The sequence below is a fragment of the Chelmon rostratus genome, chromosome 21, assembly GCF_017976325.1.
Source record: "Chelmon rostratus isolate fCheRos1 chromosome 21, fCheRos1.pri, whole genome shotgun sequence".
Taxonomy (NCBI): Eukaryota; Metazoa; Chordata; class Actinopteri; order Chaetodontiformes; family Chaetodontidae; genus Chelmon; species Chelmon rostratus.
Window position 1 is genome coordinate 3,603,934 of NC_055678.1, and position 15,343 is coordinate 3,619,276.

At 42.5% G+C, this 15,343-nt stretch overlaps 1 protein-coding gene across 1 annotated transcript in view; it reads left to right on the forward strand.

Moving 5' to 3' along the window:
• LOC121624547 (cGMP-dependent protein kinase 1-like) overlaps positions 1 to 15,343 on the forward strand; it is a 42,279-nt gene that overhangs the window by 1,956 nt on the left and 24,980 nt on the right. The window contains exon 2 of the mRNA XM_041962300.1: positions 5,285 to 5,451. Within this exon, the coding sequence (XP_041818234.1) occupies positions 5,285 to 5,451 (167 nt within the window). The remainder of the gene's footprint in view (positions 1 to 5,284; positions 5,452 to 15,343) is intronic.

The following is a 15,343-nucleotide window of genomic DNA, read 5'->3' on the forward strand; positions in this document are numbered from 1 at the left end:
GGCGTGGTTTGGTTTGTTTAGACTGTGAAAATATTTTTCAGTGGTTCGGACTTGGAAGACGAATTACAGGAAGTTTCAGCAGGTTCTCATCAGAACCGCAAAAAGGTAAAAATGAGCAGTGAGTAGCACCTGAGGACAGGAGGAGAGAATTGCTGCGCTCGTAAAGATCTACTACGTACCACCAGCAAACAAAAACAGCATGCAGTCTGTACTGCAGACTCGGCGGTCTGTACTACAGACTTGGCGGTCTGTACTGCAGACTCGGCCGTCTGTACTGCAGACTGCATGCTGTTTCATTGGAGTATGAAACTGTTAAATGGATTTATTTTGCAGTATTCTCAGCCAGGCTCAGCCGGTTTCTGGTTTTGGAAAGTAGAAGTAAACAATAACACGGCTGGCAAACCACAGCTACTGTGCAAACTTCTGACAATTTTCTGGCAATTTGGTTTAAAGTCGTATTGAACATGGTTGGAAACTTGGCCAGTGCTGATTGGTTGGATTAAGACATATGAGAATAAATCATTAGCATGTTGTTCCTTCTAACACTGCAGCCTTCAGGGGCCACCGTGCACATTTAGAGCCACACATATAGAACCGCTTCAGTAAAAGGTCATATATCTTTACACATCAGTCATCACAGATACAGTGAAAAGCAGCCAGGCAGAGAAATGTTTGCCGGGCTGAACCTTGACGTTAGAGCTCAGCCTCTGTGACTCCCACACACTGGCTGACTGTGTCAGATGAACTGCGATGGACCTGCTCAGTTTGTACCTGTGCAGCAGGTGGTCCTCCTCCCTCTGGGTTTCCTCATTAAGCAGACAGCAGGAGGCTGCGGCATTCAGCTGGTCTGAACAGCACGTCCGAAACCTTCAGTTCGTGTTCCCATCAGACCTGGACGGTGTGAGGAGAACGTGGTCTTATTTTGTAGGAACTGGTCTGATGCAGCTCCGCCTTTCTGTATCTGCTTCTAAAAATGAGTTTGGACTGGCGCTGATGACATTTGTACTGTACTGACATTTTTGTACTTTTGCTTCCAGTGATGAAGTTTCTACTTTTAACAGATTTATTTCTAATTGGAAACATGTTTCTACTCGTTCCAGTCAAGTTTCTACTTTTATTTTTTGTGTTTGTAGCAGTGATGCTTCTTTTCATTTTGTCCATCGTGATGATATGTATCATAGTAGTTCATACATTATGTTTCTGTTTGTGTTGACATGTCTTCGTACAGTAATCAGTGGGGCTCAAGTCCCTGAATTTCATGGAAGTGAAGGAAGTAAATGGAAGTAAATCACACGAGAGCGTCTGTAAATGCTGCCTGACATGAACTCACCCTCTGCTAGCATCCATTTCTCAGAGCTCACTGTAATACGATGTGTTTTAGGTCTGTCCATGCCAGCAATAACAACCACTGTGTTGGTTTTTAATCCATGTGGCCGCCCACACACACACACACACACACACACACACACACACACACACACACACACACACACACACACACAGAGCAGCTGACAGGGTTTCATTTACCATCCCACCACTTCTGACTGTCAGCATCCTGCAGCTTGCCTTTGTGTGTGTGTGTGTGTGTGTGTGTGTGTGTGCGTGTGTGTGCGGGTGTTATTTTAAAACATAAAAGTATTACAGTAAAGTGTGTGTAGGCTGTGAACGCCCACCAGCTCTCCTGTTTGTCTGCAGTAAGGCTTCATAAGCGTTTTCAGCTCATCACAGCAGACGAGTTAATGATCAGCTGAGACTCAGCTGTCACAGATCTGCTGCTGAGAGAGGACTCTTATTTTGAAAGCGACGACGTCCTGTCTGTCACGATGCGATGGTTTTCCATCCGCGAACATCTATATCATGATATCTCTGCAGTTGGGGAGGTGGGGCGGTGCTGGGACTGCAGCCCCCCCTAGTGGCAGCTGCTTAGAATCTTAGCTGCAACAGTGAAAATTTTTACTCCCAAAAAATGAATCTGAAACATCCTTTCAAGGTTTACCCAACGTCAGTTTAGAGCTTTTTTTTGAGTGCATGCATGGTTCAGACGGTGTGTAATGTCACTGTTTATTTTATTTATTTACATCGCTAATTCCCTTGTTTATTGTTTGCATTGTCTGCTGCTGGTCTACTGCAGGTTTACAGAAACAGTCGAAAGAAAACCGGGGCTGCAGCCTTTGTCCATTATGCCTCAAAGCTCTGGATAAAACTTCCCACAGATGTCAGGGAAGCAGCTCGCTGAATGCTTTCAAGAAAGCTAAACTTTGTTAGTTAACTAGCTAGCTATTGGTTCCTGATGCAGGTCTGAAACTTTTGTGCTTTGCCTTGTGCTTATGCACTGCTGCACTTCTTTTAAAATGTTGTATTTTATTTAATTTTGTGTGTCCTACATAATCTGTTTTTACCTGTTTTTTATCATCTTATTCTATGGTTTTGTGCATTGTCTTTATTTTCCTTATTATTATCAAGTGGGTTTTATCCTCCATCTGATTTCTGTCTTTTCTATGTGAAGCACTCACTTGGTTGCAGGCGATTTCCTTCCTTTCCTTCTACTCTGAGCTCCAATTCCTGTATGAAAGTTTCTATACAAATAAAGTTTATAATTATTATTGCTATTATTATTAGCACTGTAATCCTTGATATACGGTGCCTGAGTCTTATCGATCTATGGATCCCTGAGAGACGTCAATTTTAAAACCGGTTGTTTGTCTGCTGTTGTGATTTTATGTGTTTAGCATCAATGGACTCATGTGAATCTGAGCTTTCTTACGGTGGATAATATGAGTGTAAGCGTGAACGTTTCTGTCAGTAGGCGTGAAGAAAAATACGCAATAATAAGGTCTCCCGCCCATGGGTCGTGTGTGTGTGTGTGTGTGTGTGTGTGTGCGTGTGCTCCTGTTCTGCTTCCCCTCACTGAAACATCTCACGGTGTACCTGTGCAGCACTGATGTTTTTACATGCAGTCAAACCGTTTGTAGGAGTAATCCTGATGTCTCTGCTGGTTGCACTGACGGTTGACTGTAGCGAACACACTTCTACTTGTAGTAAGACCATTTTCTGCTAAAAGATTTGACATGTCCATTTGAAAAATAGCTGTTTCTACATTTAATGAGAGTATTTCTGCTTGCATTTATTCTTCTCGTTCTGAAGGAACTTCTACCTGGACTAACAGCGTTTCAGCGTGCAGCGGTGACATTTTTACTTGTAACGATGACATTTGTGCTTGAAAATGAACGTTTGTACGTGTACTGAGGGTATTTCTACTTGTAGTGTTGATGCACATCGTTGACAGTGTAGAGATTATTTTGTTATCTTGTATTGACGACGTTGCTGCTTTGGGTCAGTATTGTCATCGCCTGAGTATTTTGTAGTTGTAGTTAAATGTTTGTACTGGCTCAGAATCAGTTTTCTACCTGTTGTGATGGAACTCGTACCTGCAGTCGGCCTCTCTCCTCACCTGCAGTGACTACGGCTTCTCTCTTACTGTGTTGATGTTCCGTCGTGTTATTTTAAAGGATTTCTGTCGAGTTACTTTTTCTTCTGCTGAAAACATGAACGTGGTTGGATGGAAAGTGATCCCAGTGCAGGATATGAAAGTCTGTCCATCTTTATTTCCTTCTTTCCCTCGTCGACCTCTGAACTTTGGCTCTGTTGCCTCCTCTCTGGAAGGAAGGAAACCTTTAGCTCTGCTGTAATATCCTCCTCCCTCTGTCTGTGGTTAGTTCACTGTCTGTAGTAACAGCAGGACAGTGGAGTGTCTGTGGTTAGTTCACTGTCTGTAGTAACAGCAGGACAGTGGAGTGTCTGTGGTTAGTTCACTGTCTGTAGTAACAGCAGGACAGTGGAGTGTCTGTGGTTAGTTCACTGTCTGTAGTAACAGCAGGACAGTGGAGTGTCTGTGGTTAGTTCACTGTCTGTAGTAACAGCAGGACAGTGGAGTGTCTGTGGTTAGTTCACTGTCTGTAGGAACAGCAGGACAGTGGAGTGTCTGTGGTTAGTTCACTGTCTGTAGTAACAGCAGGACAGTGGAGTGTCTGTGGTTAGTTCACTGTCAGTAATAAGAGCAGGACAGTGGACCGTCTGTGGTTAGTTCACTGTCAGTAATAACAGCAGGACAGATGAGTGTCTGTGGTTAGTTCACTGTCAGTAATAACAGCAGGACAGTGGAGTGTCTGTGGTTAGTTCACTGTCTGTAGTAACAGCAGGACAGATGAGTGTATGTGGTTAGTTCACTGTCAGTAATAACAGCAGGATAGTGTAGTGTCTGTGGTTAGTTCACTGTCTGTAGAAACATCAGGACAGTTGAGAGTCTGTGGTCAGTTCACTGTCTGTAATAACAGCAGGACAGATGAGTGTCTGTGGTTAGTTCAATGTCTGTAATAACAGCAGGATAGTGGACTCTGTGGTTAGTTCACTGTCTGTAATCAGGAGAGTCTGTAGCTTTCAGGCTGTCTGACATTAAACTGTGGTTTCACTGCTGCTGATCAAACTCACATTAATGAGAAATGAAGACGGTGACGCCAGCAGAGATAAACATCCATTAATGTTAAAGTTATTAATCAAACTGCTGTTATTGAGCAGAAGATGTGAGAGAAACTCCTCCTGAACTTTAGTTTCAGATCCTCTTCAGTGTCACACAGATGCATCAAAATCTTCTTCGAAGACAATTCGATGTAGCTTCCAAGCTTTGCAGGATGTTTCCTGCTCTGGAGCAGGTGGCGTTCGTTTAATGCTCATTCAGGAGTGATCAGACATTAATAATCACACACACACACACACACACACACACGCACACACACACACACACACGCACACACACGCACACACACACACACACACACACACATACACAAAGTCATTTCATGGTTCACCTGAGGGCTAAAACAGTGAGTCTGTTTCTGTCTCTGTGTTTATAGAAAGATTTGAAGTCAGACAACAACATGATTGTGTGTGTGTGTTGTATTATTATTCCTAATTATGTTTATACATTATGCATAATAATACAGAGTGTAGTTGCCTGTTTTTACATTAGTTGACTTTACTGCGTCTATAATGATGCTGAGTCTTTCCATTGAATTATTATTCCATCATTTTATTGTTTTGCACAAAATAATTATTTGTACACACAGATTTCGACGCTGAGACTCTGCAGATGTTCATCCTGCTACAGATGTTTTAAAGCAAATATTGATTTCCTCTAATCTGCTTTTTTTCCTGTTGGATCGTCTGACTTCCTCAGTGTCCACCCTACAGAGCCGGTCAGCTGACGGTGTCTGTTTTCTCCTCTCAGGTCGAAGGAGATGATAAAGGAGGCCATCTTGGATAACGACTTCATGAAGAACCTGGAGCTGTCTCAGATCCAGGAGATCGTGGACTGCATGTACCCGGTGGATTATGGCAAAGACGCCTGCATCATCGAAGAGGGCGACGTGGGCTCTCTGGTCTACGTGATGGAAGGTGAGGACACGCTCGTCTGATCTCAGACTTTCTTTGGTCTCACAGTTGAGATTTTGTTGAACTTGTCTCGGGTCAGGTGGGTTTTCTTCCATGTGTCCCAGTTTCTGCAGAGTTTGGAGGGTTTTTGACGCAGGCTTGTCTCGGTCCTCTGGGTTTTTGTGACAGCAGAGACACGAGACGTTTCTCGAGGGCTTTCAAATGACCACTTGAACTAGATTTGAAGGTTTTTGACCTTCAAGGCTGATCTGTCAAAATCTGCCAAACGATCAGTCATTGTCTCCTTTCTAAGTGTGTGTTTTTGTAGCGTGGCCTCGGGTTTGTCTCAAGGACTTTCTGCTCTGGACTCGTCATGATTTTTGAGGGTTTTTAAGGGTTTTTGTCTTCAGTCAGAATCAGAACACTTTTTTGATCCCTGGGGGGAAATTTGAGCTTGGACTCAGTTATTAGAGACTTCTGGCCTCAAGGTTTTGTTTTTTTTAAATTGGACTCATCTCAGGACTCAGACCTGTTGAAGTCTTGTCTCAGTCTTCAGGTGTTTTAGTCTCAGATGCTTCCTGATCTTTTAGATGAGGACTTGAACCAGCCGTGAAGGTTTTGACCTGACACTAGTAAAAAAAAATAGTAATCTTGAGGCAATTCTCATGTCTGTCTTGATGGTTTTTGGACCTGACTTGTCTTTGTGCTGACAGTTTAATTTCTCGGACTTCAGTCTGGATCTTGGGGGGTTTATTTGTCTGAGAGATGAGAGTCAGTGAGTTCAGATCTTGAAAGCAGAGCAGAGTAGAAAGGCGTAGAATATGTTCCTCATGATTTATTCTGAAGAAGTGAATTATTTTAGACACAAGAACTCTTTTTCTCCCCAGCTAGCAGCTGATTTTATGGTTGTTAAAATAAGATTAGGGGGGCGAGTGACCTGGAAACTGAACCTTTTCTTTGTAATGAGAAGCTGCTTAAAGTTCTGCGGAGGCTCTGAGCTTTGTGACATTTCCTGCTCAACCGGAGAAAAGTTGCAGCAGAAGCTTCCTGGAGCTCAGTTCGACCTTTACGTTGCAGTTTTCTCAGCTGCTGGTCTTCTTCCAGGGACGCGTCAGACTGACGGCGTGTTGTGCAACGTGTCAGAGCGCCCGAAGGCTGCTGAACGCTCGCCTCCTCTCCAACGCGGCTGCACTCTTCGCCTTAAGTTCTTCCTCACGACTACCATCATCTTCTCTCCGCCGTCGCTGTGCTGCATCCCTCACAAGTTATCACGAGATCACCTGATCGCCAACCTCGTCAGATTCCGCACAAACGGGTCTGTAAGAGTTAGCTGCTAACCATCAGCTGGTTGAGGTCAGGAGGCGGGCCTTCGCAGCAGTGCAGAACAAGCTGTCTAAAATCAAACTTTCTCTCTCAGAAACTATTTGAAGATTAATTGACTCCTTTCAGTTACGGCGGCATCATTTCCGTGAGCCGCCATTGAAATGAGCAACATGGATTTAGTGTCAAAGCCAAACACAACAGCTCCTGTGAGGGACAGAAGACGATTAAATCGCAATCATTTGTTTAAATGTCAACTAAAATGTCCTGATTGTGGCGTCCCTGATCTCTGCTGTGACGAGCTGCTCAGAACTTCCTTTGTCTACTAAATATTAAGAGTGAAACACACGGAGCCCACATGGGGCCACATGGGGACCACAGGGGACCTGAAAGGATCACATGGTTTGGTTTCAAATCCCCTCAGAATTGAATTCTATGATTTTTCAGATTGAAATTATGACATTAACAAGAAGTAGAAGGTTTGGGACGTGATCGGCGTGCTGTATGAGACTTTACTTTATTTCGTTTTAGTAGAATTAAATCATTATTTCAGTTTTTCAGAAGCTGCAGGATCAGCCTTATTGTAAACCCAGCGGTGCAGATTTGTTTCCACGCTTTCATACATCATTGCTGTTGGTTACCGTGACTACTGATTACTGTGAATTGAAATAACCTGTTATCCTACATAACAAATCTGTAGGCTTACAGGAACGCAGTATTTATAAATACCTGACGGTACTCGCTCATGTTGCCGTTCTCATGTCACTGTGCGCCTTTGGTGGGAAGTAAATCTTCATTGCATCATATTTATTTGACAGTTTTGTGAAAAATAACTTTAAATAAATTTAGAAAAGTTGTGGACTCACAGATTGGCAGCAGTTCGATGCTCAGCGTTTTACTCGAGGACACTGGCAGGAGGAGCCGGGGGTAGAACCGCTGACCCTGAAGCCGCCTCACCAGATTTGTGCCTGCCTTTGTCCTGTCTTCACCCTGAGCTCGTTTGTTATATTTGGAGATGTATTTTAGGTTAGTGTGTTACATAACCAGCCTGTTTAGTAACATGATCCTCCCACTTCAAACACAGGTTGATGTTGGCGTGTTTGGACTGAAGATGCAGTCGCAGTTTAACTCGTGTGTGTTTTTACCAGCAACTGAGCTGTGAAATCAACTCATTGTTCATTCAGCTTTTACTTTACATTATATCCATAGACTGTGTAAAACATGGCCCAGAGGTGATCTGCAGTGTAATCATCCCCTTAATGCCAATTGTCACAAATTTGCATCAAACCGCTTTAATTCACATTGCAGCTGAATCGTGCATGCATTCCTCTAATGCCAGTTTGTGCATATTCAACACACACCTAGGAACCTTTTGCAAGCACTGGTTTCTTGTGGGACCGGTCAAAGTGAAAACTTCATCCGTTGTGTTGTTGTTATAATGTAATGGTTGTAAGCCAATTTTGTGGCTGTTGTGATGAAATAAATGAATTTTGAATGGCTTTATGCTGCACATTTATGAATTTTGAAAAAAAGTATTTTTATTGCATTTAAACATTTACGCCTGTTGTTGCTAATTTGCATCATACCTAAATTTATATCTATTGTATGTGCTACAGAAAAATTAACAAACAAGCAAAAACACAAAGAATTTAATATTTTAATATAATTCTAAATAAATTCAGGCGTCAAGGGGTTAAAGTGCCTGTTTTAGTAATAATATTAATAAAAAATAAAGTTTGGGTTCATTGGCTGTCAAATTTTATGTTATCATATAGCTTCAATAACCAACTCCAGCTCAACCAATAACAAACTCAGCATCTAGGTTAACATTGAAATCATGCTGCAATGTGATTTCACTGTTTTACACGCACATTATGCTTTAACATACAACCTAGCGAAGTCTAGCGTTGATGTTACCTTAACGTTACACTGATTGTAGTGGCTAGTGGCTAGCTGTCACTCACAGCGGACACGTCCTTAATTATGCATATGCAGTTGTTATGCACGAGGACTTTAGCAAGAGAGCAAAAAACGTTTTTGGTGCCAGACTGTAAACATGTTTATTTGTGCTGTAAAGTTTGATATGGGGGTCTATGGGGATTGATTGCTCTTGGAACCAGTGGTTATTCATTGTCATTTGAGGATCTGCAGTTTTCAGCACTTTGTTTTTCAGCCTCGGAGGTTGATTCTTGATTATATCAGTATAGTTTTTTCAGGTTAAGACTGGACATGAACAACTGTTATATGGATTAACAGAGGCTCCTGAAAGGGTTGTTGCTTCAGTAATGTGTTAAATTATGGATCATTATGGTGGTTAGGGATCAGCATGGCCTTTCAGAAAGGACCTTCGAACCTGTCCACACTCAGACAATCATGCTTTCAGGACAGTGTTTAGTCTTTTTGTCTCAGTGTTTCTGGACTCGCCACGGCTCGACAACAATCCTCCAGATGGCCAGTCCTCCGTGCCGGTGGGTGGAAGCGAGTGGTGTGAACCAACTGATGACATTTATATCTAAGTTAAAGCTGCTGGGCAGATACACTACATGCTGAAATAAGGAGTGAGTCGTCATGATCTGAAAAATATCTTTTTGTCAGATTTTATACCAAACAGATGTAAAATCATTAGCAGATTAATGTTAAAATGGCTCGTTTTTGAATGAAGTCTGGTGTGGGCAGATGGTTTGTACAACTGATAATAGTTTGTGTGTGTGTGTGTTTGTTTCCTGCTCAGAATAAATGAGTATGTCTCTGTAGTGGATGAGTGAGCTATCGACCTGCTGAGAGAGAGAGAGAGTGTGTGCGTGATAGGAACTTTACACATGGTGTATTTATGTGTGCATGTGTGTGCGTCACCAGGTATTACTCATGTTGTGGGGATATAAATCCGTGACACAGTCACATTGTGGGGACTCGCCTTCCTCATTTTAGGGTGAAGAAAGGTTAGGTTTAGGTTAAGGTTAGGGTAGTGTTAGGTTCGGTTTAGACTACGGATAGAGTCAAGTTAGGTATAGGTTAAGGTTTAAGTTAAGGGCAGGTTAAGGAGGAGGTTTAGGCAAGTCATGGGTATGGTTAGGGAAGTCTCCAGGAAATGAATGCTAGTCTATGTAATGTCGCACCGTGACAGCACCGAATGCTCAGTGTTGGAAGAAGTACTCACATACTGATTATTTACTTCAGTGGAAGTAGTGACACCACAGTGTAGAAATACTCTCTTACAAGTAAAAGTCCTCAATTCAAAATCTTACAAGTTCAAAAATATCGTAGTAGTAATAGAATCAAAATGTATTTAAAGTATCAAAAGTAAAAGTACTCATTATGCAGAATGTCTCATTTCAGAATCATATTTTATGTTACTGGATTATCATTATAGATGAATTCATGTGTTCATCAGTTTAATGTTGCAGCTGGTAAATGTGGAGCTCATTTTCTTTTCATTTTTTTCATTTATCCACTGCTGGGTAGCTTCATCTATAAGAACAACCTAACTGAGTAATTGATTATATTTTGTATTAATAATCTGAATCTGTATAGTCACTGAAGTTGTGACATAAAAACTACAGTATTTCCCTCTGAACTGTGGTCGAGTACAAGTAGCATAAAAAAAGAAACATTCAAGTAAAGTATCTAAAAAAATTAAGTTAAGTACAGTGCTTGAATAAATGTACTTAGTTACATTCCACCACTGAAAGTACTTTATGAAGGTGAAATTTGACACCATTGGTGTCTTGTTTAAAGTGATCACCTTGAGCTGAAGAGCCACATGCAGGCGGCCAATCACAGACAGCGCAACATCTGGCCTCCAGCTGCCCGTTCTGCATTTGAAGCACCTCTGTGTGATGGATACTCCTAAACAGGACATAGTTGTTAACATCCTCATCAAACAGCCGGTAGTGACGACAGCGAGGATTAAAATGAATCTGCAGACGTTTAAAAGGTTTGAATCAAAGAGAAAAAAAATCCGTTTTTGGACTTGAGAGAGAAAAAAACATACAACAGACAAAAAGATGAACAGTGTGTTTGAACAGAGAGGAAACGAGAGAAGAAGAGAACAAAGCTGATTCATGTTCTGATGATTTGATCAGCATCCAGCCTGTGTGTTTGTGTTTGTGTGTGTGTGTGTGTGTGTGTGTGTGTGTGTGTGTGTGTGTGTGTATGTGTGTGTGTGTGTGTGTGTGTGTGTTGGGCGGGGCACAGATGGCAGCTAAATATAATGACTTCTGTCACAGGAAGAGGAAGTGATCCCTAAAAACAGACCACGACCAAGATTGGTAGATAGTGTGTGTGTGTGTGTGTGTGTGTGTGTGTGTTATAAATCTCACTAATTCTGTGTTTGGAGGAAGATGCAGCAGTTTTGTGTCATTATGTAAAAGACACACACACACGCTCTCAGCTCTCTGGTGGATGCGGTTGGCATGGCAACTTGTTGGCCATATTTGGCATTTGAAATGTGTTCACAGTTTGTAAGTTTGGATTCGGTTTAGTAAAAGTGTGGATGAAAGGAAGAAGGAAGTACAAAGGGAAGGAGGGAGAGAAGGACGGAGACGTTCAGATTCAGAACACTTAACTGTCCATTAAATAAAAGAAAACTCATCTTTGGCATATTGGACAACACACACCTGGCACGACTATACGTAATAATGACTACATCGCTGTCTATTGTGTAACAAGCAAGATGAAACTGGCAAAAGTGATGATTGGATTATCTTCCTATGGTATGTAAGCCATCATAACCATCACAATAACATATAATACACAGCAGCACTTACACATAATACAATAAATATACATTAAAGTGGGTGATGGTGTTGGTTGCAGAATGTTAGTAATAATACAGTGATGATGAAGTGGACAAAAAGACGGAGGACAGAAGGTAGGAAGGAAGGACAAAGGGAGGAGGAAGAGAAGCAGGGGGGAAGGAACGAAGGAAGGAAGGAAGGAAGGAGAGAGAGAGAACAGGAACATTAGTGGACAGAAGGATGGAGGAAGAGGGACAAGTGAGCAAATAAAAAATGAATGAGTGGAGATAAAAGTAGGAAAAAAGGAAGTGAGGAAGAGGAAAGGACAAAAGAAAGGAAGCAGTAGGGCTGGGTGATATGCCTGGAAAAAAAGAAAAGGATCTGTGGTTTCATATTATATCAACACACATTATAAACACAAACATTTTGGTACATAAAACACAGTCCACTTCAGTCCACGAGGCGTGGACCATCGCGACAATGTCCTTTACACACGGATGCAGGAAGGAAATTTGCAACACAAACAAACATGGAGGAGAGTGAACGTTACACAGTACCTAATAGAGGGGCTGCTTCCGTCGTGGACTTAGTTAAGGTCTGAAAAGTCTGACTCAGTCCAGAAAACCGGACTCAAAGTCATGAAAGTCATGTTGCAGACCGGTCCTCACAACAGGCTGAACCACCACACAAACTCATTGATCATCGACACAGAAATCATGTCACTGCTTCATTAAAAGGTTAGAGGTTGAAGGAATCAAATATGAATAAGTAGCTTTTATTTGTTGAGTATTTAATTCAACATGTAGTTTCATGTGGTCATTTTATATGAACCATTCATTCACTGAATTTACAGAAAATGTGCTATATCATGATATGTATTGTTATCTGGATGCCATATGAAATGACATGGATATGAGTTCTTCGCACAGCTCTATGAGGCAGGGCGGCAGGACAGAGTGAGGAAAGGATGTAAGGAAAGAAGGGGCATGGGAGACCATAGGGGGACAGATGGAGGGAATTAAGGAGTTAAAGAAGAAAGGACTGAAAGGGGTCGAATGTGGAGGTAATGACAGAGGGAGGGGTATGTGGAGGGGAGTAAGAGCTGCAGGCCAGATTGTACGCATGATGAATTTAAGAACTGAAAAATATCTTTTTAAAGATTTTATACACAAGCGATTTAAGCTGATAAGATAATCAATGTTAAATGACTCGTTTTTTAATTGAGTCTGGTGTGGGCAGCCGAGACTGAGACAGACGGACTGGTGCAACTAATGTGTGTGTGTGTGTGTAGTGCGTGTGTGTGTGTGTGTAGTGCGTGTGTGTGTGTAGTGCGTGTGTGTGTGTGTGTGTGTTTATTTGGATATACAGCACTTGAACCTCTCCAGCTTGAGAGCAAATTTGATATTCCTTGAATTCTGAAAATACTTCTGCACACTCATGCTCACACATGCTGCTGATTGTACCGATGTGTGCGTGTGTGTGTGTGTGTGTGTGTGTGTGTGTGTGTATCCACCCACACATGGTCGTCCACATTCATACATTATGCACAACATTGATTCTCTCTCTCTCTCCCTTTCGGCTACAGCTTCAGTCGACCGAACAATATGTTGAAAATACTAAATATTCACAGATTTTTACACTTTGTGCATCTGCTGATGTTTCCGTGATCTTGCACAACCTTCATGTAAATACTTTCTGGCTTTGATTTTTCCTCAGAAAAAAAAGAAAATAAAAACACCACCAAGTCCTGCAGTTTAAATGTGTTTCACGACGCCGCAGCAGTGTGGTTATGGTTTGGTTCGGTTTAGGTCCAGACACAGATCCTGGTTTAGAGTTAAAATAAAGTTCATCTTGTCACTGCCGTCACACTGTAATGGACAGTTTAAGTCGATGGAGCAGAACCAGAGGTATTCTCTTTTTTTAATTCTACAAATTCCTCAAAACCTGGTCCAAATATTACCCACAATGCACCTCTTCCTCAGACAGTTTGTTGGGAGATTGGTGTCTGTTATGCTAAAAGCAGCTAATGTAGCATGGAGAGCCTGTAGCCTGCAGCAGAGCTCAAACGTCTGGTCAGCCCACTTCTTTCTGACGCCATACCAGCAGATTTGTTTCAGACTGCAGCTGAGGCTGACTCGAGTGACATCACTTGAGGTCGTAAACTTGTTTGAGATGAACCAGACTGACGCAGATCTGCACAGTTTCTGTCATCATCTTGCTGAGCACAGTGCATGTTGGGAAGTGATTTTGTCCTACTTGCTCTGGAGGTTCGACTGCGTGAGATCTTGCGGCTCAAAGACGCATTCAGCTGCGACAGCGAGCTGCTGCAGTTTCTCTCCATGAGCTGCAGAAGCGAAATGCATGACGGGAAACGACTTGCTAATAGATGGAGCTGAGCGCTCACTGGGAGTTTGTACCACGAGCTTTTGATGAAGGTCTCCAACTGGCTCTGCAAAGTGACATCACAGCTCAGAATGAAATGTGTGTTTATCTACAGGAACTTCAGCACTAACAAATGAATTCATGAGAATTTACGAGCCACCTCTGAGCCGCTCAGCTTCAGGCCCACTGTGTGGTGCCTCCACTCGTCTGCTTTAGAGACAAGCAGCAACTCATCTGAAACAAGCCTCATGCATCAGACAGCACCTGGAAACAGTGACTTTTTCATTTACATGTGATCTATATGACAGACCTGACAGTGTGAACCTGTCCTTTAAAGGACCAGTGTGCAGGATTCAGTGCCGTCTAGTGGTGAGTTTGCAGATTGCGGCCAGGTAAACGCCCTCACCTCACCTTCCTGTTTGAAGCATATAGGAGAACCTATGGTGTCTGACTGTCTGCCTGACTTACTGTCTGTCTGACTGTCTGTCTGTCTGGTTTAGTAATGAAGTGATGGCCGCTGATTTTTCCTCTTTTGGCTGCGTTTCATCAGTCTTCCCTCCTGCTGACGGCCTGTCGGAGCCACAGAAAGCTCTTCAGCTGCTTTAACGAGTTTATAAAACCAGAGCTCAAACATCAAGTGGATGTAATTTCATTTTTTTTGAGTGCTTCTGTGCATCAGTTTAGAGCAACAAAGACAGAGATCAGTTTAGCTGGAGGGGGTCTCACTCGGATCTGTGCTGTTTGTCATTGTTACAGTCAAATTAACCCAGTGCTCCCAGTTCAGACACTTCAGTACCCTGCAGGGACTTTCAGAGAGAGTCGCATTCAATCATTGGCGTGTTAATCATTGGTTCAACACTGTGGTCCAGACTGACATACAACCCTGATTCCAGATCAGTTGTAATCCTTGGAAATGAGAATGTGATATCCTGCCAATCCGTCACACAATTCATCGATCAGCGTTTGCTCATGTCTGAATGAAGCTGTGAGGATCATCTACGTAAACGTCTCCTCTGAAAGACAAAAAACATCATTTTAACAGACAGACGGAGTCAATATCGTAATCCACATGACAAAAGAGCCAACACACAACAACCAGCAGCCAATCAGAGGCAAGAGTCCACTCGTGACAGACACCCACAGTAACCAGTACACAGTCCCACACATACCGTCCTGCAGTGCCTCTAAAGTACACACTGTAGTACTGCTGCAGCACTTCACTGAAATGTAACATGAAGGTTTGACGTTCATGTGTTCAGTGAGACAGACGAGTACACAGAGATAGACCGGCATCCTGCTTCTGTCTGCTGTTTGATTACTTTCAAAAACCCATACTCTCTCTCTCTCTCTCTCTCTCTGTGTGTGTGGTAGTCGGTCGCCCACGTTATTCTCTTCGCAGCTCTGTCGCTCTCTGTCCACCTTCTCTGTGAAACGGCAAACACATTTTCTTGAGTTTGACCTGAGTCTTCCTCTGATGT